The following is a 27,655-nucleotide window of genomic DNA, read 5'->3' as shown; positions in this document are numbered from 1 at the left end:
CAGCAGGTCGGGCAGCATCCGTGTAAATGAGCAGTCAACGTTTCGGGCCAAGACCAAAGACCGAGATCTACAGCTTCACACTGGGAAGCGGCCGTTCACCTGCTCCGTGGGTGCGAAGAGACTCATTCAGTTAACCCACCTTGTGATGCTCCAGTGAGTTCACAATAAATAGAAGCCACATTTCTGTCCGGAGTGAGCAAAGAGTTTTACTCAATGATCCCAGCTGCTGCAACACCAGCAACGTCACATCAGGGAGGAAGTTCAAATCAGCTCCGTGTTAAATGTTTAACCATCACGGTGACTGAAGGCAGCTGCAGGTTCATGAGGGACTGTTACTGTCAGATTCTGCAGTTCTTGCGGCTGCTCATCGCTCCCAGGACTGAACCCTGGTCACTGAGCATTGGAGGAGTCTGTTCTGCTGATGTTAGCCTTAGACTGGACTGGTGCTTAATATTGTGGATCTGTGAAACATAAATCAGTCTGTATCAAATCCCATGTCTGACTTGAGAGGCCACTCGGCCCAGCTGTTCCCTGCCCATGTTTCTGTTTCATATCAGTATATGAAAATCTATCCCTGTCGTTCCCCTCTCACCCTCCCTGAGATGACAGGTTGCAACTAGTCACCACTCCGTCGGATAGGAGATTTCCCTTGAATTTCATAGAATCACAGAAATCTACAACATATTACCGATGCTTTGGCCCAGAATGTTGTACCGACCATATATCTTACTCTAGGTCTGTTTAGAATTACCCTACCGCATAGCCACCCATTTTCCTGAGCTCCATGTACCTATTCAAGAGTCTCTTAAAAGATCCTATTCTATCTGCCTCTACCACAGTCGGTGGCAGTGCATTCCACACACACACCACTCTTTGTTTAAAAAACTTTTCTCTGATATCTCCTCTGTACCTACTTCCAGGCAGCTTAAACCTATGCCCCCTCGTGTTAGCCGTTTCAGCCCTGGGAAAAAGCCTCTGACTATCCGCACGACCAATGCCTCTCATCATCTTATACACCTGCATGAATTTCCTGCATGATTTTCTCCGGGCTGAACAAGACGATGAGCTCACTGTGGTTTGACGTTGTTCAGGGCTCCGGACGAAGTTGGTTAAACTCCTTCTTCCCTGCTCTTTTCAATGTTTTGGGTCATTTTCACCAATTTTAAAGGACTGTGCCTCAGACAGCTGGGCTGTTGCAATTGTTACGTACCAGAAGCAATAGATCACTAATGGAGTCTGGTTTCGATGTTAAAACCACTCTCTTCATTCGTATCTGCTCCAAATCTAAAAGATTAAACAAAATAAACAGCAATTAACAGTGTTATGCGTATATATAGCTCCCAAATTATCAAGCTTGGGAAACAATGCTTAAAGTCTTCAGATGGTAACGTGGAAAAGTTCAGTAATCCACGGAATAAGTGAGTGAGAGGAGAGATTTATAAATCCACAGGAAAATGTAGAGAGAAGGCAATTACGAAGAATTCCACACACATTCCACGCTGGGTGAACGAAATAACTGTCGCCGAAGATCTTATCCGTCGATTAGTTCCGAATTCCACTTAGAAATATCACCAGGTGACAGTAACAGGAATTTCGTCTTCAAGTGGTTACCGCAGAACACCCTGATTCCACGTAAGGGCCAACAAAAGTGATACCACCGGATACTCCAGCAAATCCACACATATGGATTATACGAAGTGACAGTCACACATCCGTTGTGCACTGCGTGCCGATGATCAGATCAACCCAACCTTTTGGGCATGGAAGAGTTGTAGCCTATAGCAGTCACACGCTGAAGTTCCAACAGCTTGTCTCCCTCTCCCTCTCCCGCTCCCGCTCCCGCTGCCGCAGCTTGTGTCTGACGTCACAGCCCCGCCTCACTCAGGCACTTAAAGCGACACTCACAGTAAACGAACCTGTGGTCTCGCAAAGCAATGCACCTCTAAAGTCTGACAGCAGACTCGCGAGTGAATCTTCGATGGTGTAGAGTCAGAAACCGAAGATTTGCCAGATTGAGTCACGGGCTCCAGAGAGAGATGGTGTCCAGAGGAGGAAGACGAATAAGACCAGCAGGATGTGGTTAAAAGTGAAAGATTAGAAGCATTTGGAAACTGGTTGATCGAAAAAAAAGGTGGTTAATTTCAGCAAAACACAGGTGGAAATCAACAGATCAGGCAGAAATTTTGGAGAGGAATACATAGAAAACGTTTTGGCAGAGCCCCTTCCGCATGCCTAGCCTGTGTACTCCGCTGCTTAGTTGCTCTCTGAATTCAGAGTTCCTGCAGCGTTTTGTGTGTGTGCGTCTCAGTATTTCCAGCAACTGCAGAATCTCCTATGTTTTATAACTGCATTTTACATTGGCATTAGATACACGTTGATATTGAGTATATTGTTTATGGGAGCCGCTCTCTGCGTTAAAACAGCTGCAGATTTTTTCGATACCCACGATATAAAAAAAATGAGGTATGGCCATTGAACCGGTGCTTGCAGAAATGTTTAATGGCACCGTGTCTACCCATAGGGCCATGCGTTAAGAATTTCACCGGCGCTGAAGCGCCGATGAAATGCGCAGGCGTTAGGCTGAGGACGACCATGAGTTTCACGCATGCGCACAGTACTCTGAAGGCTTTGAAAATGTCGGTTGCAGGTAAGAGCGATTCTCCGTCTTTTTATCTTGAACAGCGACTTCAGGACGATTCTTGTGAAATCCGGACACCGTGATCCGCAATCCCGGGACAGTCCTGTCCTCTTCCCTCTCTGTCAGCCCCACGATCCGTACACGGGCCCCGGGGAGCTTCCGCCTGCTGAGGGAATGGGAACCGATGGATCTCTCAGACAGAGCTGAGCTCCAGCTATCTAAATGCAAGGATTAGGAACTCGGAGAAAGGGAACAAAATCTTTTACATCTCCAGTTGAGAAAATCGGCATTAGCACACTTTTCCGTAGATGCTTCCTGGCCTGCTGAGCTCCTCCAGTATTTTGTGTGTGTTGCTTCCTCTACCTCCTCTTGTTCTGGACTTTTCTACCGGTGAGAACATGTTTTGTCCCATTCTCTCTGGGTACGTAATGATATCAAACAACTTTGCCCTGGGCAACAAGTAGCTTTCACATCACAAATGTGCCAGACTTCAGTGAGACAGACTACTGCCCTTCCCTTCATATTCATTGGGATTTCATTCACTGAGTTCACCACCGTCAGTCATTGGGGACGGGTTCAGGGGGAATATTTATGTAGAATACAGAAACTAGTGATGCCTGTTTGCATTTTGGTGATGCAAAAGTTGGTGGAGAATTTGCAAGTGGGAAGAAGTGGAGTGATATTTGGAAATCTGACTTTTTAAAGCATAATTTAGCATATAGACAATGTGCAAAAGCTTTGGTGAGAAAATCCTCCATTTCCTGTTCCAGGCCTGCTACATAGGTCATGTGAGAGTGCAGATGAACTCGATCAAACCCAGAGGAGATCAAAGTTCCTATTGACAGTGATTTGCCAGCTGTGAAAATGAATACCTCTCTATATAAAATTCACTGTGCACATCTTGTCACTGGGTAAAAAAATACACAGTGCAAGATTTATCTGCACACTGATTATTACAAATCAGAGGGGAGATTATTACAAATTAGAGGGGTAATGGAGGGAAGGAGGGGAGACCTCCAGTGTCCCTGATGCCCTCACCTACAAGATGTACAGCTTGTAACCCTGCACTTCAATGAGCTGCAACTTGAAATGGGTGAATTCCAGATTATCCAGCAGTTGGAGGGGGTGATAGATATGACATGAAGAGAGGTGAGTTACTCCCAAGGTGCAGGACACAGGAAACTGGATGAGAATCAGGAAGGGGAATGAAGTTAAATAGGCATCGCAGAGTACTCTAGTGGCCATCCCCCACAACAACAGGTGGAATTACCTGGCAGAGGAAAGTCAAAGGGCTGATAGGGGATTTGTCAGTTAGAGGAACAGAACAAGAGGGAGTGAATAACCTAGTGGTAAGGCTTACTAGTGGTAGTGAGCAGGGGAGGGGGTGATGTGGTTAAAATAAGTTGTAGGGGGAATGGGAGCCAGAATGACAGAACAGATAGTGGAGAGGGTGAATTGAATTGACTTTATTAGATACATACTTCATAAACATGAGGAGTAGAAATATTTACCTTACATCTCCATCTAAATGTGCAACGTGTAATTTACATAGATAGTTTGCACATAGGACAGTCAATATAACATCGAAATGCAATTGTATCAGCATGAATTAATCAGTCTGATGGCCTGGCGGAAGATGATGTCCCGGAGCCTGTTGGTCCTTTTGCTGTGGTACCATTTCCTGGATGATAGCAGCAGGAACAGTTCGTGTTTGTGGTGAATTGGGCCTGTTTGTCCCTGATATTTGTTGGGCCCTTTTTACACACCTGTCTGTGTAAATGTACTGAATCATGGAAAGTAGATTGTGCAATGTATAATTTCCTTGTTTATATTTAGAGACATTTTTTGGTGTATAAAATGATGAGGGGTATTGCGCTTGTGAGTGGCCAGAGGAGTGTTTTTTATCCAGGGTTGAAATGGTTAATGCCGCTTTTCCACACTCCCACAGACCCTTTGTCCATCTCCTGAGTAAATTGAGTTTGAAATATATTTAAGATCTCCCCCATCTGCTTTGTTTCCACACGTGGATTGCCATTCCGGTCTTCCAGAGGACCGACTTTTTGCCTTGCAATCCTTTTGCTCTTGATCTATCACTAGAATCCCTGAGGATTATCCTTCACCTTTTCTGTGACAGAAACCTCATGCCATCTTTTAGCCATCCTGATTTATCTCTTATGTGTTCTCTTGCATTTCTTATACTCCATAAGAAACTGACTGCCTATCCCTGTTATGTAATTCCATTTTGTGCTTTACCAGGGTCTGAATATCTCTTGCAATCCAAGTTTCCCTACAGTTTCTATCTTTACCTTTGATTCTGACATACCCTCTTTCTACTTTAAGAATTTTGCTTTGAAGGTCTCCCATTTACCAAGCACACCTTTGCCATAAAGCAGCCTGTCCCAGTCCACAGTTGCCAGATCCTTGTGTTGATTCCAGGTGTTGATCCATGCCCTGAACACATCCACCTTTTCTACGCTGCTCCTTGTACTGAAATATACAGGGCTCAGCATATTCACTGCACCACACTCAACTTTTTCATTCCTGACTTTGTCTGAGGCCTGAACAACATCTTTCTCCACAACCCCACCACTATCTGTTCTGTTATTCAGGCTCCCATTCCCCCTGCAACTTTAGTTTAACCCTCCCCCCCCTTACCCCCACCTCCCACCATGCAGATCTATCACCCCTTTGGCTTTCCTCTCCCAGATCAATAAAAAGGAGGTGCATACCAGGTACAGGCAGATAGGAGCAAATGGGGTACTTAAGAAATACAGGAAATTCAAGTGAACACTTATGAAAGAAATAAAAGAAGGCATGAGTTTGCCCCAGCAGTCAAGGTGAAGGAGAATCCTCAGGGATTCTGCAGATATGTTAAGAGCAAAAAAGATTGCAAGGGAAAAAAAATTAATCCTCTGGAAGATCAAAATGGTAATCCACATGAAGGATAGCCTAGACTTGGGGAGATTTTTTTTGCATCCGTATTTACTCAGGAGATGAACACAGAGTCTGGAGAAGTGAGGCAAAGCCGCATCAACTTCATGGACCCTGTACAGATTACAGAGGTGGAGGGGTTTGAGGCAAATTAGTGTGGATCAATCCCCAGGGCCTGACAAGTTGTTCACTTGGACCCTGCGGAAGACAAGTGCAGAAATTATTGGGGCCTTAGCACAGATATTTAAATCATCCTTAGTGACAGGTGAGGTACTGGAGGATTGGAGGACAGACAATGTTGTTCTGCTGTTCAAGAAAGGCTGTAAAAATAAACTAGGAAATTATCCGTTGGTGAGCTTGACATCAGAACTGGGAAAGTTATTGGAATGTTGGTGCAGGAACCAGGTATATACTGTAAGTATTTGGATAGGTGTGGCTCTCGCCAATCTTTCAGAGTCTCTCGAGGAAGTTATCAGGGAAGTGGATGAAGGCAAGGCAGTGGATGTTGTCTACATGGACGTTAGCAAGGCACTTGATAAAGTCTCATATGGGAGGTTGGTCAAGAAGGTTCAGTCACTCAGCATTCTAGATGAGACAGTAAATTGGATGAGACACTGTCTTTGGGAGAAGCCACAGTGTAGTAGCAGATGGTTGCCTCTATAACTGTAATCCTGTGATTAGTTGTGTGCCATAGGGATCAGTGCTGGATCTGTTGTTGTTTGTCATCTATATCTGTAATCTGGATGATAGTGTGGTTAACTGGATCAGAAAATTTGTGGATGACAACAAGACTGGGGGTTTAGCAGCTGCAGGAAGACTTTCATGGCTTGCAGTGTGATCTGGGCCAGGTGGGAAAATGGTTTGAGAAATGGAAAATGGAATTTAATGCAGACCAGTGTGAGTCGTGGCACTTTGGTCTGACCTACCAAGGGAGGTCTTTCACAGTGACTGATCGGGCACGGAGGAGTGTTGTAGAAGAAAGGGACCTGGGAATACAAGTCCTTAATTCACTGAAAGTGGTATCACAGTTAGATAGGGATGGAAGGAAATATTTTAGCCCATTGCCCTGCATGAACCACAGTAGTGACAACAATAGATGACTTGTAGAAGACATTGGTGAGGCCTTATTTGGAGTATTATGTGCAGTTTTGGTCACCTACCTACAGGAAAGATGTAAAAGAAGTTCAGAGATTTCAGAGAAAATACACAAGGATGTTGCCATGTCTGGAGGACTTGGATTATAAGGAAAGATTGAACAAATCAGGACATTATTCTTGGGAATGTAGAAGATTGAGGGGAGATTTGATTGTGATAGAGAGGCACACATAGTGTTAATGCAAGCTGGCTTTCTCCACTGAGATTGGGTGGGACTACAACCAGAGGCCATGGGTTAAGGGTGAAAGGTGAAATGTTAAGGGGAGCATGAGAGGAACTTCTTCACATAGAGGGTCATCCGGCTGTGGAATGAGCAGCCAGCACAAGTGGTGCATGCGAGCTCGATTTTAACGTTTAAGAGGTTTGTGTAGATACCTGGATGGTAGGGGTGTGGGAGTGGGCTGTTTAAATAGTTCAGCACAAACTAGATTGCCCAAAGGGCCTGTTTCTGTGTTGAAATTTTCTATGATTGCGACAAGAACCTGAAATAATACAAAAATTCACTCTAAGTCCTTTTAACAGATGTGCGGCCAACCAGTCATTTCAGCAGGAATTTTTTAAATGGCGTTAAAATTGTGGCATTTTGTTAATAATACACAAGAGAAGATCCCAGCTGCACGTCAAGAAAGACAATTTGCATGAGAGTGTTTCAGTCACTGTGGGACAAGGAACACGTGCCGCTCAGCAGGAGCCAGGAATAATACCAATGGAGGGAGTCAAAATGAGCCAGGTCACAGATTGGAGACGACAGAAATGCTCCATTGTTATTGAGACAGGAAGAGTATCAGGGAATTGATGGTCATTCCTGGTTCCAGCACTCTACCCAGTCAGGAGATGATTTCTCTGTCCAACTTAGGGTGAACCTCACTGTAACCGTGTGATACCAGATCAAACCTTGGCAACTCAAGGAATCTCATCTGAAATGTTGTCCTAAACCCATTGATGGATTTTGTAAATTTTTTTACAGGTTAAAAATGAGAAGGAATTCATCTCCAGGAAGCTCAAAAACGACACGCAAGTTTTGTTGTCTCTGCCTAGATACTTAAGAAGTGGAGCAAGGGATCCAATTGTCCACCCTTCCTGCTCAGACTGTGGGGAGGAATTCACTCGGTGATTTTGACCAACTGGCACGCCCATCATTTTACACAGGAAAAAGGACATTCACCTGCCCAGACAGTGGGAATGGATTCACTCGGTCATCTCAACTAAAGGTACATCAGCAAGTTCACACTGGACAAGGCCATTCACCTGTTCTGTGTGTGAGAAGGGGTTCAGTCGGTCATCCCACCTGTGGACACACCAATCAGTTCAAACCGGGCAGAGGCTGGTCTTCTGCTGAACTTCTGGGTAAGGATTCACTCTGTCATCTGAACTAATGGCTCACCAGCGAGTTCACACTGGGGAGCGGCCGTTCACCTGCTCAGTCTGTGAGAAGAGATTCACTCAGTTATCCAACCTACAGAGTCACCAGCGAGTTCACACTGGGGAGAAGCCATTCACGTGCTCAGTCTGTGGGAAGGATTCACTCTGTCATCCACCCTACTGGTACATCAGCGAGTTCACACTGGGGAGAAGCTGTTCACCTGCTCAGACTGTGGAAAGGGATTCACACTGTCATCCCGCCTCCTGGTACATCAGCAAATTCACACTGAGGAGAAGCCGTTCACCTGCTCAGTCTGTGAGAAGAGATTTACTCAGTTATCCACCCTACTGGGACACCAGCGAGTTCACACTGGGGAGAAGCCGTTCACCTGCTCAGTCTGTGGGAAAGGATTCACTCTGTCATCCACCCTACAGAGACACCAGCGAGTTCACACTGAGGTGAAGCCATTCACCTGCTCAGTCTGTGGGAAAGGATTCACTCTGTCATCCAACCTACAGAGACACCAGCGAGTTCACACTGGGGAGAGGCCGTTCACCTGCTCAGTCTGTGGGAAGAGATTCACTGACTCTTCCACCCTGCAGAGACACCAGCGAGTTCACACTGGGGAGAAGCCGTTCACCTGCTTATTCTGTCGGAAGAGATTCACTCAGTCATCCACCCTACAGAGTCATCAGCGAGTTCACACTAGAGAGAGGCTCAGAATATGGGAAAGGATTCACTCAGTCATCCCACCTCTTGGCACACCAGTCAGTTCACAGTAAGGAGAGGCCATTGTTATGAATCCTTTGGTTTTGTTTGCTGTAGACTGTCATTTTAAGAGAGAGAGAGAGAGAGAGAGAGAGAGAGATTAAGAAGGCAAATCAGTCTGACTTGCAGCTTGTTTACTTCGCTCGCAGCTTGTATAGTTTTAACTGAGGACACAGAGTCAGACGGAGAAGAAGGAGGAAAATCGAATGTTGTTGTCACCTTGTTTGATCCGTAGGAGTGGATCTGATTTGGGGTATCCTGTGAAGACCACTGATGTGTTAACCCTTGCTGGGTGAAGTGGGGTAATTCACTGGAAGACGATACCCCTTGTGACAAGTCACTTTCGGTGATAATTCGTATGTGGATTTGGAATGATGGATGAAATCTACAGGAACTGTTCTCGCGTTTTACCACCTTGGAACCTGTGGAATTCGACATAATTGCCTTAGCATTACAAATATCTGCGTCTCATCAACTATTCTGTGGTTGAACTGAACTTTCATACTTTACCATCCAAGCCTTGTTTCCCCTGAGCTCAATAGTTTGGGAGTTATATTTACACACACGTTTATACACATATCACTTCACTTTTGTTTAACTTGTTTAAGTTGCAATATTAAAAGTAGTTACTAATAAAGCTAGTGGTTTTAACATGAAAACCAGTCTCCAGGTGCAGTCTATTGCTGCTGGTTTGTTTCTAAAGCATTATGCTTCATAACAAAATTGGGGCCTGCGTCCGGGATATGAACAAATTTGGGGGCGTATTGATCGATTAATTATCGATTTGATTGGGGAGATCCTTTTTGATTTAGTTGTGTGTGGAAATCAGCTGTAATGGATATTGATAAATTTCTGAATGTGACAACCCCTGAGGCATTAGGAAAAGCCAAAAAGCATGAATTGCTTACTATTGATAATGGGCTGAACCTTAAGGAGTTAAGAATCTGTGAATGACCAGGGGACACATAAAACTGGGAGAGCAGGTAAGGGTGAACAAAATAGGGGTTTTATTACCCAAAATGTTTATAAACTCAACAGAACTGTTCTCGAGTCTAAACCTGAATCAGCTAAACAGAACAGAACTGGGTTCGAACAACATAGAGAAATACTCCTCAAACCAAGAGACACCACTCAGCTCCTGACTGTAGGCTTATATTGGATGCTGGCCAGTCCATAGTAAATTGCAGGGGAGAGAAAACTTTCCTCTCCTTAAAAAGATACGGCATAAATGAAGTAGCTCCAGAGATCGTCCTTCTGGCTGTAGCAGAATGGCATGACCCAATTATCCAGCCCCATCTACTTAGGTAGATGGTGTAATGCAACAGCTCAGTCGTTTACCAGATTATCAGGAGGATGGGCGGCTACAGGACACTTTAATATGGCCGGTTGATGGTGCAGCTGGGAATTGCAGCCGCCACAGGGGGGCTATATGAAAGCCAGAAGAAAATAGTTGAGCACTATATATCTATGAAGTTGTTTGATAAGGAGATGTTAGAGTTTTCCCGTGAGTAAGGAGGAGATCCAGTTAGGACCGGAACAATTGAAGGTTCATGTACTTAAATTAGAGGCTGAAGAGAAAGAGAGACAGAGGTGGTTTGATGCCAGAGAGGCAGCCAAACAGAGGGAAGAGACAGTAAAAAATGCGTTCTGAAGCTGAGGAAGCAGAAACACAGAGGGAAGAAGGAGAAAGACAGAGGCTTTAAGGCTAAGTTAAGGCTCGGGAAAGAAGTTGCTGCCTCAAAGGAGTTGGTTGTACCATTTATTGCCAGCCAAGAAGTTAAATTTGTCCCTCCATTTGATGAGACTGAGTTTGGTAAATACTTCCAGCCTTTTGAGAAAGTGGCTGAAAGTCAAAAGTGGCCGAAAGGAAGCTGGACTCTTTTGTTACAAAGTATAATTAAGGGTAAGGCTCAACAAGTTTATTCTACCGTATGAATTGAAAATGCAGCTAATTATGACATTGTGAAACAGGCTGTGCTGAAAGCTTATAAGTTGGTTCCAGAAACTTATAGACAAATGTTTAGAAATTTGAGGAAATCTGTGAATCAGACGTATGGAAATTGCTTATAAGAAGTTTGTGTGTTTTGACCGCTGGTGCACATATAAAAATGTAAATGATGATTTTAACAGCTTGATAGAGTTGGTTTTAATTGAAGAATTCAAAAGGCCCTGATGACATAAATATGTATTTAGATGGAAATGTTGCTGCCACTATGCAGGAGTCTGCTAGACTAGCAGATGAGTTTTCTTTAACTCATAAGGTTCAGTTTACCCCGAATAAGAGTTTCCAACAGAGTAGCAGGGATAACCAGGGAAAACCAGAAATTAAAGCTGGGACTAGTGACAAGAGTAAGGATGAAGGGAAACAGTTGAAGGAGAAATATTCTGGTCTCACTTGTTACTCTTGTAAGAAAGCTGGTCATATGATGGCTAATTGTTCTGTCCTGAAGAAGAAAAAGGAAAAGGAGACAGTCCCAAATCCCTGTGTTCAATATGTTAAAGCACCTATAAACCCACAGGGTTCTGAACATTCTGTTGAGGTTCAGTTCAGGACTGAGAGGTCTGACCGAGTTAAGAAGGGATACAATTATTTTATGTCAGATGGATTTGTATTAGAAAAGGAAGGGTCTACCCCAGTACCAGTGGTACTGGGGCTTCACAGTCACTTATATTAGACAGCGTTCTAAAGTTTGGTGATGAGACTGACACTGGTGAGGTAAATCTTATTAAAGGTATTGGGGGCGGCATGTTTTCTGTGCCGTTGTACAAAGTAACTTTACAGTCAGGGTTGGTTTCGGAACCTGTTAAGATCAGATTGTGCTCCAATTTACCGGTGGAAGATGTTACTTTGCTGTCAGGGAATGACCTGGCAGATGGTAAAGTTGTTCCTGCAGTGCTGTTGACAACTAAGCCAACCACTGACGACCCACAGATGGATTTTAACATTAATCCTTCCTGCGCAGTAACTCGAAGTATGGCTAAAAAAGTCTGCCGACGCAGACGGTTCTGTGCAGCATGATTCTGATACCAATGATAGCCAAAATCGGGATTCAGGCTATGATGACTTGTCAGGGAATTTTCTGCCTTCAGTGTTTCAACGAGATTCAGGTAGTAAGTCTGATGAGAAAGATTTATCCCTGTCTAGGAAGGAGTTTATAGCAGAAAAGAACCAAGACCCTGAGATTGAAGCTTTAAAAGAAACAGCTCTCTCAGATGTTGAGATTAAGAAAGTGCCAGTAGTATATTATCTCAAGGATGGAGTGTTAATGAGGAAGTGGAGACCACCTGCTGTACTTGCGAGTGAGGAATAGGCAATTGTTCACTAAGTTGTAGTTCCTTAAGTTTATAGGGCTGAAATTTTAACTATGGCCACAGTATGCCTTTTGGTGGCCATATTGGAGTGAATGAAACTGTAAACAGGATTATGATAGAAGTTTGCTGGCCTAATTTGAGGACAGATGTTGTGACCTTTCGCAGAACCTGTCACACTTGTCAAATTGTGGGTAAACCTAATCAGGTCACACCAGTGGCCCCACTGTGGTCTAAAACTGCATTCGGTGAACCCTTTTCAAAATTTATCGTGCATTGTGCTGGCCCATTGCCAAAGACTAAAGCTAGCCATCAGTATCTGCTAACTATTATGTGTACTGCATCCAGATTCACAGAGGCAATACCTCTCAGAAATATTAAGCTAAAACTGTGGCGAAGACTCTTACCAAGTTTTTTACTTTATCTGGTTTGCCTAAAGAAATCCAGTCTGATCATGGAAGTAATTTTACACATGGATTATTCCAGCAGGTAGTTTATGAACTAGGAACTAAACAAATTACATCATCTGCGTACCATTAGGAATCACAAGGGGCTTTGGAAAGATTTCACGCTACCCTCAAAACAATGATTAAGTATGTCTTGAAAATGAGTATGTGTTGAAACAGTATGTGTTGAAAATGGAAAAGACTGGGATGAAGGAATACATTTGCTTTTGTTCGCAGTAAGAGAGTCGGTACAGGAAACACTGGGCTTCAGTCCATTTGAACTTGTATTTGGTCATAGAGTGAGGGGACCTATAACCTTGTTAAAGGAACAGTGGATTGATGGGGATGTACATGTTATATTGTTAGACTTCGTTTTGGAGTTCAAAAATAAACTACACCAGGCCTGTAGTCTACCGAGACAAAACTTAAAGATTTCTCAAAACAGGATGAAGTGTTGGTTTGATAAGCGGGCTTGCAAACGAAAATAGAAGGTGGGGGATAAGGTGCTTGCCTTATTTCCAATGTTGATGAATCCACTTCAGGTGCAGTTCTATGGACCATATGAAATAGCGTCTCAAATTAATGATGTGAATTATGTTATTAAAACACCTGACAGACGTAAACTAACTCAGGTGGCACACATAAATATGACAAAGCCTTATTTTGACAAGCAGGCACCGTCTTTGAGTGTTGTTGTCAAAACATAGGTTTCTTGCAACCCTAAGAAGGCAACAATTGTCTCGTCTGAGCCTTTTCACAAGCCAAACATGTTCCCAGTTAGGCTAATGAACTCGGTTGTTCCAGAAAGATTTGATAACAAGTTGTCTCATCAGCAGCCAAAGGAACAGCAACAGCTGAATGAATTAATTCTGAAGTTTAAGGATGTTGTCCCGATGTTCCCAAGCAAACCAGTACGTGACGTAGATATTGGTCATGCCAAACTGATTAAACAACACCCATATCGCATGAACATAGAAAGTGTAAATTAGCTGAACAATTGTTGTAAGTGGGGAAACATTCGGTAGGTCTCAAAGACAAGGACTTTGGACACATAGTCTTGGTAGTAAAGGATTTTATTTACAGAAGGAAAACGTGGGAATATGGCGACAGAAGCAACACGCACATGCGCACAATTTACAGCAGTCGTGGGGAAAGTCGGATTGGCAATGAAACACACACGGACTATTACTACCGAACGTGGGAAAATCGCCTGGGAACAAAGTACACGCACACACACCCAAGGGAAAGTTCTATACGATATCTGACACCCCTTGACCGAGTGCAGGCACGGCTCTGTGCTATTCGGGACAATAATCGACGCTCCCAACCCTATTCAATGAACAGCTCACTGACACTTTCTCCAGCGCCGTTCCACGGTTCTCAGCCTGGAGTGAAGCAGGGTGGTCCCTCGGACATGGCAAAGGGAAAGGGTCCAGCGCATGTGGCACCCTTTAAAGTACAGCAGGGCTGGCGGGTGCTGCCCTGGTAATTCACGGGGGTGGGGGGGGGGGCAATGGCTTGGTGCCAGCAGAGATAAGCCGATTGCAAAGGCCATTTGCTCGAGGCCAAATACAAGGCTAATTAAAGGGACCAATGGTGAGGTGTGCATTGATGGGCAACGAGGGGTCAAACCTTGATTGGCAGGTGTCGTGCCTTCCAACCAGGTAGTGGGCAGTTCCGTCTTGTGACAGTCACGACCCCTCCAATACAGTCCGCCACTCGCCAAGCATTACATGTATCAGAGTGAGAAGTAATATATCTTAATGGAAGTCTTACACTTAACGATTTCTACGGTTAACGCTGTATGTGACTGTACAGAACTAAAGAAAGACAGATGTGCTCTGAATAGTTTGGCAAGCAAAGCATGACATACACACATCGATGATAACGAGAATGAGTGCAAACGACCAGTCGGTGATAGTTGCCCAGGGATCCAAACGGCCACCAGTTTCCCCATGAGGTGTGTTGGAGGAGCTGGTCCCTCGATTTTTGAATGTTAGCCACCGAGTCCCGAATGTGAGCAGCCAAGTGGGTGATGTTAGTCGACTCGTCATGGATAAACGTGCAGCGCCCCTTACCAATCACTGCACAGGTACCACCATCAGCCGCCAGTAGGTGATCCGGGGCCCGTCGATTCTGCAGTGCAACCATCCTGACAGCCGCCAGCTCTGCCGCCGTTCGGGCGAGGGCATCTTCGGTGTGTTGCAGTGCCACTGCCGTTCCGTCAGCCGGCGTCTCCAGCACACTGGTCATCTGGATCACCTCACGGGGCAATCGGGCCGTGTCCTATCTGGGGAGGCTATCATCCAGAACCTCACTGTCTCCGTAATGGCCCTCTTGTCCCGGTGGCCGCTGTGTGCCCGGTGCTCCCCCAGATCGTTCAGGGGGTGGATGAAGGGCTGCACATATGTTGGAAACCAACAGCCGGACCAGCTCGCGGGTGACAAGGGTAGGCGCGGTGGCCGCAAACCCAGTGAGTCCCGTTTAGAGTCCAGGGAGCGCCCAGCTCAGCGGCACCATCGGCAGTGGTCACTGGAGCGCCCGCCCGGATGTTAAAACCACTATCTTTATTAGTATCTACTGATAATATAGCAACTTAACCAAGGTTAACAGAAGTTAACAGTGTTATGTGTAGGTGTGTGTAAATATAACTCCCAAACTATTGAGCTCGGCGGAACAAGGTTTAGAGTCTTGACATGGGAAAGCATGGAAGTTCAGTTCATCCACGGAATAAATGATGGGAGAGAGATATTTGTAACCCAGGGTAAAAAGCAGAAAGGAGGCAATTACGCCGAATTCCACGGGTTCCACGGTGGTAATTAATAAATATCAGTGGTGGAAGATCCTCCGTCGAGCCGTTCCAAATCCACACCCGAATTACCACCAGAGTGATCTGTCACAGGGATACGGTCTTCAAGGGGTTACCACATCACTTCCAGTGGTCCCACAGGACATTCCCAGATCCACTCCTTTGGATTATACGGACTGACAGCCACATATCCGATGTGCACCGGATCAATGATCACCCCACCCTTGTGGGTGTAGCAGAGTTCCAAATCTCCAGCCTCGACAAGCTGGAACTGATCACTTTTCCAGTTTTTCTCTCTCTCCCTCTCCCTCTCCCTCTCCCTCCCTCCCTCCCCCCTCCTCCTCTGTACTTGTTTTAACGGTAAACAAGCTGCGAGTTGGTCAGTGAACAATAGTGAACGGAACCTGCCGGTTCGTAACAGAGCATTGATGGGCGAGGAGGGGTCAAACCTAGATTGGCAGGTGACGTGCCTTCCGACCTGGTCGTGGGCAGTGCTGTCACGTCACAGTCACAACCCCCGCCAATATACTAGGTCAAGCATAAAAACAATTACCCTCCATGCTGTCCCCGATCCCACCTCAGAGTAGAAGAGGAAGAAAGCCCTCATGACAAACTTTCTGCTTGTAACATTCTCCAGTTTGACTTTTACCAGGGTGCAAGGGAGCCGGCTGGATTCGAACTCGGGACCTTTCACTCCGCAGTCCGGCGCTGATGCCACTACGCCACCAGCCGGCCCCACCTCAGAGTGCAGAGGAGCAAATTCCATCCACACAAGGTGACGGTTCGAGTACGACATCTGCCACATGCAGGTTGCCGTCGCGGGAGAGCTGTACGCTTGAGAGACATAGAGGCGATCTATTCGGGAATCTCCTCCTCTAAACCTTCTCGAGAAGGCTCCAGAGTCAGGATGTAGATCCCACCAGGCGTCCACCAAGTCAAAGGATCCGACTAACTCCTTCAGTTTCTTTGCCGCCGCTGCGTCGCGCTGGAAACCGCAGAGGTTCTCCACCTCGAAGGTACATTTGAAGTCCCCACCCCCAGGACCCATGGAGCTCAGTAGAGTGGACAGCTGACGGAATAGGGAACAGGCGCGTCTGCATCACCCCGCCCCTCAGGGCATACACGTTGATGAAATGCAGAGGTTCACCATCCAGGCGCACAGCCAGATGGGGCAGGCGGCCGGGCTCGACATCCTGAGCTTTTACCATTTCCGGCTGGAAGGTCGAGGCCAACAGGATCACCATCCCGCTAGAGTTGGAGCGGAGGTGGCTCATGTAGACCCCGCCCTGCCACTCCAGGAGCCAAGGGGACTTGTCCCCCGGGGTGGTATGGGTTCCCTACAGGAAATTCACCGCATATCTCCCATTCCTGAGGACTGAGGGATTGTTATGTCTGCGGAGAGAACCCCAGCTACCAGTAAAATTTAGACCAGCTACAGAGAGCGTCAAGTTGGGTGTACACTACGCCTCAACACTAGTACCCTTCCCGGTGAGAGCGGAGTAGACCTCAACCACTCTATCCCGAGAAAAAAGCAAGAATGCTGTTTGCTTTCCAGCCCGAGTGGTGCCAACGCCACCCTGTGACCCACCGTCTCCCGAGGGAGCGAGGCTGCTTCCCACTCTGATGTCCATCACCAGGTCATCCAGGAAGGATTTCAGCTGCCGTCTGTCATTTCCAACACAGCATTCCTCTTCCTCTTCCCCTTCCCTTTCTGTCCGAGAATGACTCGCAGGGACTTCACCAGCCTCGGTACACCAGGACAGCGAAGTGAGGCTAGTTTAGGCCGATGCTTTGCACCCACAGAGGAGTGAATAAACTCTCGGATCTTCTCCACAGGTATCAAAGGGGATTTCTCAGGAGAGGTGAGGATGTCCATTGTCTCACTATCAAAAGAATCTCCCTCCAACCCCTCACTGCAAACAGATCCCCCATTTTCCTCCTCATGTGGTGTATAAGGTGGCTGCCCCTGTAACCCACACTGCGCAGCGGGTACCTCCCTCATTCCTTTCCGCTCCACCGTCACATCAGTCTTATTCACAGTTACGACAATGGAGGGATGATCCCCAGTGACTCCCTCCAGGCCATTAGTTGATGGGGTTGGCATGCAGAGTATATCACTCTCCCCAGGAGACAGGCATGAAGGGGACCCCAGCAGCTCTGGTCCTAGTGATCCACTGGCAGCCTGATGCTGAGAGTGAGAGAGCTTGGTCTCCTCTCCGCTTACATTATTCAATACACTTGCCTCCAGGGAGGTGGTTACTACTAATTGCTAAGTCCTGGGTGGAGGGCTCCAGGGCTGCCTCGATTGGGCAAACAGGCCTAGCAGTAGCTTTCTGCACAACCACACCACCCACCACAGGACTGGTGGTTACATTTGGGATTCAGGGATAGACCCAACCTCCACCCGGATTCCCACTTCTTCCTAGGAATACCCCGCATCTACATTCTCTGCCCTCTTGAGGAGAACATCGGCTTCTCTTCTTCAAGCCGGAGGAGCACATAGTTGCAGGATTCACCGATGTGTGGGCACACTCTGCTTCCATCACCCTGTCCACCTGTGCACCTCCTCCGCTCCACTTCAGTGCAAATGGGTGTGAGCTCTGCGATGTCGGGGGCCGACATCTTCGGGTGCTTGGATTTCTTCTTCACTCTCTTACAGTGCACAGGCTCCAGCCAGTCCTTCGCCTGAACCTCCCTGCACGTAGCCTCAAGATCTCCCATATGAACCACAAGGGCAGAATCAAAGAGTGAAACAGATGTACTGAGAGCCCAGTGCACGAACTCATCATTCTCCAGATAACACACTGCCTTCCCGAACTCTTTTCGGTGGCCAAAATTTCACCTTTCCCAACCAGGTCCTCCATGCCCTCCGCACACTTTTCCAGAGTAATTCCAGGACGTAAAATACATTGCTCTTTCACCGATAAAAACAGGGCGTTGTCCGAGGCTGGAGAGGCAACTGCTTTTGCATAACTCTCCGAAGACCTGCAACTCCCTGGAGACCGGTCCGGCATGCTGGCGCTATGTCCGAATCGAGAAATATACGGCGGTGCTGATTATAAAGTCCCGGAGCGAGTTATTTAACTAGCTTGAAAAGTCTGTACTTGACAGTACCTTGCTGGCTCGATGCCAGAAATCCCAATGCCAGGAAAGGCTCCGTTAGTCCTGAAGAAATCCCAGGCCGTGAGAGGTCAAGACTTCTCAACAGATGGTCTGGCTCCCACACTGAACGAGAATTGCAATGATAGAGGAGGAGGGACGTTGTCCCGATGTCAGTGGAAAACGGCGTTTGCCTCCGGTTTTTGGAGCGAACTGGTTTCTTGGCGAGTTGCCAGCGGTCGCAGCTGGGAACTACGCAGTTAGCAGCCGCCAACAAACACAGTTTAAACTGACAGAAAAACTCCAGACGAAGTGTGATGAGACTGTATGGGAGGAGCTTTCCTCTGTGTCTGACCCCGGAAGTGATTGATGAAATAGTGTGGAGAGAGATTCACTCTGTAACTGATCCCTAGAGTATGTGATAGGACGATGTTGACAGAGATGCACTCTGCGCCTGAGCCGAATTATGTGTGATGGGACAGTGCGGAGGGAGCTTCAGTCTGTGTCTGAACCGGGGAGTTTGAGTTAAGGGGTTGTGGAGGGAGATTCACTCTGTGTCTGACCCCCGGAGTGTGTGATGGGACGGTGTGGAGGGAGATTCACTCTGTGTCTGACACTGGGAGTGTGTGATGGGACGGTGTGGAGGGAGATTCACTCTGTGTCTGACCCCCGGAGTGTGTGATGGGAAGGTGTGGAGGGAGATTCACTCTGTGTCTGACTCTAGGAGTGTGTGATGGGACGGTGTGGAGGAAGCTTCACTCTGTGTCTGATTCAGGAATATTGTAATTCTACGTCCCGGAGAGAGATTGATGGGACGATGATTACAGAGTTTCAGTCGGTGTCTGACACCCCGTGTTGATTTCTTCTGTTCCATTCTCTTCTTCGCGACTTTTGCCTGACACAGGTCAGATATTATACAGTACAGGAGCTTCCAATCTCTTTTGTCATTTTTGTCTGTGAGAGCAAGAGAGCGGTGTGTCAGCCTGGATGAGGGATGGGGAGTGATGAGTTTCTGATGATCAGTCACCACCAGACTGACATCCCTCAGCCTGGAGCTGAGACGCTGCTGTACCAGTGTGAGGAGCTCAGACCCTTTACTGCAGTTCACCAGGTGCAGGGGACAGCAGTAACCCCAGGTCACTGTTTCCCCACTAATGAGACTCGAGTTCGAGTTCCTGTAACAGTAAGTTACAGCGGTTTATTGATTTTATCATGACAAATTTAAATTAAACAACTTGTGAGCTGCTAACATGGGTATAAATAAGCTGTTTTCGACTCACTTACAGTCACACACAATTAATTGACCGGCAACAACAAGTGACAGATTGAATAATCTCACCATCGCTCTACATCAGGGAACCGATAATCATTAAAATCACATTTCAGGGCCGTGTCTGGGATCGCTGCAGATCCAGGGTCACGTCCAAAGTATTTATCAATTTAACTTCATTATATCAGCCAGACCGCCGAATACACCGTCCTCAGCAAAGGGAGCAAAAGGATTCTCTCCTGGACTCTCTCCCGGGCTCTTCCTGTCTGCGGGAATTAAACCTGGCGCATGGCCGCTAAAGGTAAGGGCGGGATTTAAAAGGGAGAGCCGGGAATCGGGCAGAATGTCCCCATCCCGCTGAAGGGGATGTTCACACATACAGATGTTCATAGATTCACTCTCAGTCCGGGTCTGCGTTCCAGCAGAGATTCCAGTTCTTTCTTCCCAGTACAACTGAAATCATTGTTCCACAGTCTGAAACAGATGGAGGAATAATGATGAAATAAACAGATTACACAACAGTGTCAGTAACAGGGGACTGGTGTTGATGTTTCAACAACACTCACAGACAAATATCACCAGAAAACCCATGGATCCGCTGATATTTTATCACATTGAACATCCACACAAACACTCACCCGATCCACTTCAGACTCGGGAGGGTCTGTATGAGGCGGCGGAGAGCGGGGACAGATCGGTCTGTCAGCCAGTTTAATCCCAGGTTCAGATTTGTCAGTGACGGGTTTGTACTGAGAGCGGAGGCGAGATCCTCGACACCAGAATCTGAGAGACCGACATCCCTCAGCCTGGAGATGAGAGAGAGTGAGGGTGAAAGACACAGAGAGACAGGACATGGTACAAATCCCCAGTGTTTATCAGTAACACAATTACTGATCACATTAATGTTCAGTGTCAGACACCCAGTAACAGTAACCACAACCTTCCACAGTCTGATACTTACCCCAGTTTCTGTATTTTACACTCCGGGTTCCTCAGAGCTGCAGACACCAGTTTCACTCCTGGATCTCCGAGTTCATTCCGCCCAAGCCTAAACACAAACAGACAAATTGATGAACAAATTGTTTCAAAACGTGGGTCAGTAAATCACTGATCGAAGTTCCCATGACTGTCAATTTCCCTCACAGAGTATTCATGAATGGAGGTAATTTAGTCTGTCGGTGTGACCATATATTCTGTCCCACTCCCCACTGGTTAGGAGAGTTCCTGACGTGAGAGGATGGGAGAAAGTCCCACAGTGAGGAAAATTTGTAAATGAGAAAGTGTCAAAGGGACCCCAAACGAGCAAAAGCACCTGCAGCAGGAAGGTCAATGGGGGATCAGCGGTACACCAAGAGGAAGGGGAATAGTGAAGAGTGAAACCAAAGAAAGGAATGGGGATGGGGATGGGGATGAGAGATTCCACAGGAGGATTCGGGGGGGTGGGGGGTTGACCGAACCTCCATCCGGATTCCCACTTCTTGCTAGGAATACCCCGCATCTACATTCTCTGCCCTCTTGGGGGGAACATCGGCTTCTCCTCTTCAAGCCGGAGGAGCACACAGTTGCAGGATTCACCGATGTGTGGGCATACTCTGCTTCCATCACTACAGGTCCAGGGGATGCAGAAATAGATTGTACGGGAGGGGTGGGAGATGCGCCCATGGTGTCTAGGTATTTGGTAGTGAGCAAAGTCATATTCTGTCTCATGTCCCGATTGTTAGAAAAATGTTTCTGATGTGACAGGGTCGGATGTGGCACGGGGAAGAAAGAATCCTCAGGAGAAAGGTGGATGGGGAAGAGAGATCCCACAGGAGGAAAGGGGATAAGGATGAGAGATCCCTCAGGAGAAAGGGGGATGGGGAAGAGAGATCCTGCAGATAGATGGGGGATGGGGAAGAGAGATCACACAGGAGAATAGGTAATGTGGAAGAGAGTTCCCACAACATGGAAGATGCAGAAACAGATTTTACAGAGAAGTGTGTCTGAACTGAGGCCCACAATCAGGAGAGGAGATGCGCCCATTGGTGTCTGGTAGTGAGCAGTCAGATCATTGGACCGATGGTGATAGTCACACACGGGGAAGGGCAGGGGAGGACAATCTTACAATGATATTTCTTTCCCTCTCACCGGGACAATGCACCAATGGTCTCGTTTCCCTCACTAGGAAGGGTGTGTGAATCTCTGACCCACCTGCTGCAGTCAGTGTCGGTCTGGGTGTCAGTAACAGTGAGAAGGAACATTGTCAATGGACGTGTCACAGGCAGCGAGAAACACGGCCATTCCTGTGATTTACTACCATTAAACTAATGGCCGTTGTTCACTCAGCTGAGGACGTCTCCATCAACCCTTCACAAGGAACCTCAGAGCCACCACCCCCCCCCCCCCCGCCCACCCGTACTTGCGGAATTACTGACCAATCCCCTGGCCATTTTTCAGAATACCTCACAATTGATTTAGTAGTTTTACTCAAATCCCTTTACATTGAAACATCACAATGGAACAGTTTCACAGTTCAGATTGAGAGATAAATCAAGTTACTTCAACTCCTGGCACTTGTGCAGCCCAGGTCCCAGCCGCTGGATTCCTTCACACTGAATGTGGCATTTCTCCAGGTCGAGGTGTTTTATTGTATCACAGGGTCCGATGACATGAGACAGGACCGCGCAGTCAATCGGGGTCAATGTCATTCCACTGAATGAAAGTGTATCCACAGATCCCAGTGCAGCCTGAGCCAGGCCACTATTCTGAGACTCAAACAGGTAGTGTAATGTGTTCAGGAGGCTCCTTTTACCAGCTTCACTCTCTGTGTTTCCACTCTGGCGTTTAACCTCCTCCTTCACCCAGCCAATCACCCGGCAGGTTGTTTGATGAGGAAATGGGCCCAGAAACTCCTCCAGACCCCGAGCTGTCATTGGGGAGGAGAGACCAGCAACAAAACGGAGAAATATTTCAAATCGCCCATCTGACGTGTTGTGTGCTTCAGTGAGGAATTTCAGGATATCCCCGGGATGTGGATTCAGGAATTGTGCGACTGCAGCTACAAACTCTTGGATGGTGAGGTGTGGGAATGTGTACACCACACACCGGGCAGAATCCTCTCTCTCCAAAAGCTCCATCAGGAACCCGGACAGGAACTGGGAAGGCTGCAGACTGCAGTTGATCAAATCTCCATCTGTAAACACAATCTTCCTCTCCGACACCCCTCTGAAGGCCATCTGACCAACCCTGAGTAACACATCACGGGGGTTCTCAATCTCACGGCTGTGGTTTTTCAGGATGTTGTAAATGTAGTAGGAGTACAGTTGGGTGATGGTCTTGGGAACTCGCTGTGGGTCCCTGACTCTTTGTGTGAAGAAGGGGCCCAGTGCCAGAGCGAGGATCCAGCAGTAGGAGGGGTTGTAGCTCATGATGTACAGGATCTCGTTCTCCACCACGTGTTTGAAAACAGCTTCCGCCACCATCTGATCTTCAAAATGCCTGATGAAATATTCCTTCCGTTCCTCACCAACAAATCCCAGGATTTCAGCCCAGACTCTGATCTCTGCCTTTTCCAATAGATGTAACACAGTGGGGCGGGTGGTCACCAGCACCGAACACCCTGGGAGCAGCTTGCCCTGGATTAAACTGTACACAATGTCAGACACTTCACACCACCACTCCGGATCTGGACACTGGTGCTTGGGTTCTGTATCTCTCCGACTGTCAGCAAAATCAATTTTGTCTTTGGATTCATCTAAACCGTCGAATATAAACAGCAATCCCTCTGGATTCTTCCAGACCTCTCTGAGGATATTTTCAAAGTAAGGATACTGATCAAGAATTAGTTCCCTCAGGTTTATCCTGCAGTTAATAGAGTTTAAATCCCGGAATTTGAAACTGAAGACAAACTGGAACTGTTGGTATATTTTCCCTGTTGCCCAGTCATATACAATCTTTTGTACCATCGTTGTTTTCCCGATCCCCGGGGCTCCAGCCACTGCTGCTGAACTACTAGATTTGGTTTTACTCCGGGAAAAGCTGCTCTGGAACAACTGATCAGTCCGGATTTTTTCCAGTTCTCCACAGAGATGTTTCTTTCTCCATTTTTCATGGTCTTTGCCTCTTGCCAGCAGCTCATGTTCCACCAGTCTCCGATCTCGAACAGTAGAAATGACCGTGAGCTCAGCATATTGATCAACCAGCTGGAAAACCTTCACCTTCTCCCTCATCAGGATCGTGTTCACTCTCAGTGTTTCCGTTTGTGCCCGCAGGGTCTCCTTGTGTTTCTGCTGAACATCTTAAATGGCAAAAGAAATAAAATGATAACCAGATTACACTTGTCAAAGACACAACTTGAAAACTGCAACCGGATCACTGTAGTGATATTGCAAGAACTCAACGTTCCTACAGCTGACGGTGTGGACAATAAAACCTGGTTCATGGACCAAGAAAATGTAAGACATAAAATTCAGCGATCAGTAAAGATGAAAGTTCCCACTGCTGATCGCTATCTCCGGGTATCTCTAACCTACCTCAACACCAAAGCTCACATGTAACCTCTGCTCCTTCAGTTCAGCCATTCAGCCTCTTCACACTTTCCAAACCTGCACTGATAGCTCGAGATCTGAAATATAATATCCACTCCCTTTATTTTTGTATTTGTTATCCTTGGTATTGTACGCATCAATTGGGACAGAATATGAAAAATATGGCATAGATTCCCTGAGAAAATCAATATTGAATATGCCGGGCAACTGCGCTCACCGGTTCTCTGGCAAAGGTTCCTGTTGCACTGCAGCTATGGACGGATGTATTGCAAAGTTATAAATAGAAAATGTTAAACAGGAAAAGAAACCATCTTACAGATTGGAAAAATATTTTGCAGGCAGTTGAAACCATGTACAAAGAGGAGATCATAAGCATGTATGTCCCCCTACTATTCGGTCAACGGGACTGTGGCCAACCATGATACAGTTGATAAAGGGATGTAAAAAATGGAGTTGCTGGGAAGTGAATGCACTTTCATGGATACTGGACTCTGAGACTGGCGAATATTGAATCGGATTTCTTCACTTGGAAACTGATTTCATTGGACCATGGCATGTTTTTATTCCCCTTTTGATTTCTGTCTCTGAAACTACGCCTGGATCCATAATATCCGTTTTAACTTATTAACCAATGACAAGTTAGAAACATTGAAAGCCTACAGCACAATACAGGCCTTTCAGCTCACAAAGCTGTGCCGAACATGTCCTTACCTTTGAATTTTCCTAGGGTTACCCATAGCCTTTCATTTTCCTAAGCTCCATGTACCTATCCAGCAGTCTCTTAAACATCCTTATCGTATTCAACTCCAACACCGTTGCAGGCAGCCCATTCCATGCACTCGCCACTCTCTGTATAAAGATAATACTACTGACATCTCCACTGTACCTTCTTCCAAGCATCTTAAAACTGTGCCATCACATGTTAGCAATTTCAGCCCTAGGAAAAGCCTCTGACTATCCACACGATCAATGCCTCTCATCATCGTATACACAATCACGTTACCTCTCATCCTCATTTGCTCCAAGGAGAAAAGGCAAAGTTCCCTCAACCTATTCTCATAAGGCATGCTCCACAATCCGGTCAACATCCTTGTAAATCTCCTCAGCACCCTTTCTATGGTTTCCACGTCCTTCCTGTAGTGAGGCAACCAGGATTGAGCACAGTAATCCAAGTGGGGTCTGACCAGGTTCCTATATAGCTGCAACATTACCTCTCGGCTCCTAAACACAATACCACTATTGATGAAGGTCAATGCATCATATGCCTTCTTAACCACAGAATCAACCTGCGTAGCAGCTTTGAGTGTCCTTTGGACTTGGACCCCAAGATCCCTCTGATCTTCCGCACTGCCAAGAGTCTTACCAATAATACTATATTCTGCCAACATATTTGACCTATGAAAATGAATCACCTCACACTTATCTGGGTTGAACTCCATCTAGCACTTCTCAGCCCAGTTTTCCATTCCATCATTGTCCCGCTGTAGCACTTGACAACCCTCCACACTATCCACAACACCCCCAACCTTTGTGTCATCGGCCAATTTACTGACCCATCCTTCCACTTTCTCATCCAGGTCATTTATAAAAATCTTGAAGAGTACGGGTCACAGAACTGATCTCTGAGGCACACCACTACCGCCGACCTCCATGCAGAATATGACCCATCTACAACCACTCTTTGCCTTCTGCGGGCAAGCCAATTCTGGATCCACAAAGCAATGTCCCCTTGGATCCCATACCTCCTTACTTTCTCAATAAGCCTTGTATGGTGTACCTTATCAAATGCCTTGCTGAAATCCATGTACTCTACATCTACTGCTCTACCTTCATCAATGCGTTTAGTCACATCCTCAAAAGAATCAATCAGGCTCGTATAGCACGATCTGCCTTTGACAAAGCCATGCTGACTATTCCTAATCATATTATGCTTCACCATATGTTCATAAATGTTGCCTCTCAGAATCTTTTCCACCAACTTATGAACCACTGAAGTACGACTCACTCATCTATAATTTCCTGGGTTATTTCTGCTCTGTTTAATGAATAAGGGAACAACATCCACAACTCACTAATCCTCCAGAACCTCTGCTGTTCCCCTTTAATGATCATTGCCAGAGGTTCAGCAATCTCCTCCCTCGTCCAGTCCCGGTGACTTATCCAACTTTTCAAAAGCTCCAGCACATCCTCTTTCTTAATATATAAATGCTCAAGATTTTCAGTCTGCTGTAAATTATCCCTACAGTTGCCAAGATCCTTCTCCGTAATGAATACTGAAGCAGAGGATACCTCTGCTATCCTCTGGTTCAATACATACTTTTCCACTGTCGCTCTTGATTGGTCCTATTATTTGATGTCTTATCCTTTTGCTCTTCACAGACTTGAGAATGCCTTGGGATTTTCCTTAATCCTGTTCACTATGGCCTTCTCATGGCCCCTTCTGACTCTCCTAATTTCCTTAAGCTCCTTCCTGTTAGCCTTATAACCTTCTAGATCTCTATCAATACCTACTTTTTTGAACCTTTGGTAAGCTTTTCTTTTCTTCTTGACTAGACTTATAGCAGCCTTTGTACACCATGGTGTGTACGCTATCTCATTGGAATGTACCTATGCAGAGCTCCAGGCAAATATCCCCTGAACATTTGCCATTTTTCTGCCGTACGTTTCCCCGAGAACATCTGTTCCCATTTTATGCTTTCAAGTGCCTGCCTGATTGACTAATATTTCCCCTTACCCCAATTAAACACTTTCCTAATTTGCCTGTTCCTATCCCTCTCTAATGCTATGGTAAAAGAGATAGAGTTGTGATCACTATCTCCAAAATGCTCTCCCAATGAGAGATCAGACACCAGGCCAGGTTCATTTCCCAGTAACAGATCAATTCAGCCTTTCCTGTTGTAGACTTATCTACATATTGTGTCAAGAAAGCTTCCTGAACACACCTAACAAACTCTACCCCATCTGAACTCCTTGCTGTAGGGATTTGCTAATCGATATTTGGGAAATTAAAGTCTCCCATCACGACAACTCTGTTATTAATACACCTTTCAAGTATCTGTCTCCCTAGCTGCTCCTTGATATCCCTGTTACAATTGGATGGTCTATAACAAAACACCCAGTAAAGCTATTGACCCCTTCCTATCCTTACTTTCACCCACAGAGACTCCGTAGACAATCACTCCATAACTTACTTCTTTCCTGCAGCCGTGACACTATCTCTGATTATCAGTGCTACACCTTTACCTCCTTTGCCTCCCTCCCTGTCCTTTCTGAAACATCTGAGGCCTGGCAGTCAAAGTAACCATTTCTGCCTCTGAGCCGTCCAAGTCTGTGTAATGGCC

At 46.4% G+C, this 27,655-nt stretch overlaps 3 protein-coding genes across 4 annotated transcripts in view; all 3 read right to left on the bottom strand.

The window, feature by feature from the left end:
• Window positions 1-14,863, bottom strand: part of LOC132390362 (oocyte zinc finger protein XlCOF6-like) — a 43,626-nt gene extending 28,763 nt beyond the window's left edge. The window contains exon 1 of the mRNA XM_059962972.1: window positions 14,484-14,863. Within this exon, the coding sequence (XP_059818955.1) occupies window positions 14,484-14,863 (380 nt within the window). The remainder of the gene's footprint in view (window positions 1-14,483) is intronic.
• Window positions 1-27,655, bottom strand: part of LOC132390375 (zinc finger protein 239-like) — a 445,145-nt gene that overhangs the window by 52,966 nt on the left and 364,524 nt on the right. The gene's annotated exons all lie outside the window — the stretch shown is intronic.
• Window positions 19,698-27,655, bottom strand: part of LOC132390381 (NACHT, LRR and PYD domains-containing protein 3-like) — a 58,601-nt gene continuing 50,643 nt past the window's right edge. For both annotated transcript variants that reach the window (XM_059962998.1, XM_059962999.1), the window contains exons 12-15: window positions 22,327-24,064; window positions 20,750-20,836; window positions 20,427-20,594; window positions 19,698-20,262 (exon numbers count right to left, since the gene is read on the bottom strand). In XM_059962998.1, the coding sequence (XP_059818981.1) occupies window positions 20,175-20,262; window positions 20,427-20,594; window positions 20,750-20,836; window positions 22,327-24,064 (2,081 nt within the window). In that variant the 3' untranslated portion in view covers window positions 19,698-20,174. The remainder of the gene's footprint in view (window positions 20,263-20,426; window positions 20,595-20,749; window positions 20,837-22,326; window positions 24,065-27,655) is intronic.

Source organism: Hypanus sabinus, unplaced genomic scaffold (genome assembly GCF_030144855.1).
Source record: "Hypanus sabinus isolate sHypSab1 unplaced genomic scaffold, sHypSab1.hap1 scaffold_88, whole genome shotgun sequence".
Classification (NCBI taxonomy): domain Eukaryota; kingdom Metazoa; phylum Chordata; class Chondrichthyes; order Myliobatiformes; family Dasyatidae; genus Hypanus; species Hypanus sabinus.
The sequence above is the reverse complement of the archived record's forward strand: the minus strand, read 5'-3'. Positions and strand labels throughout refer to the sequence as shown.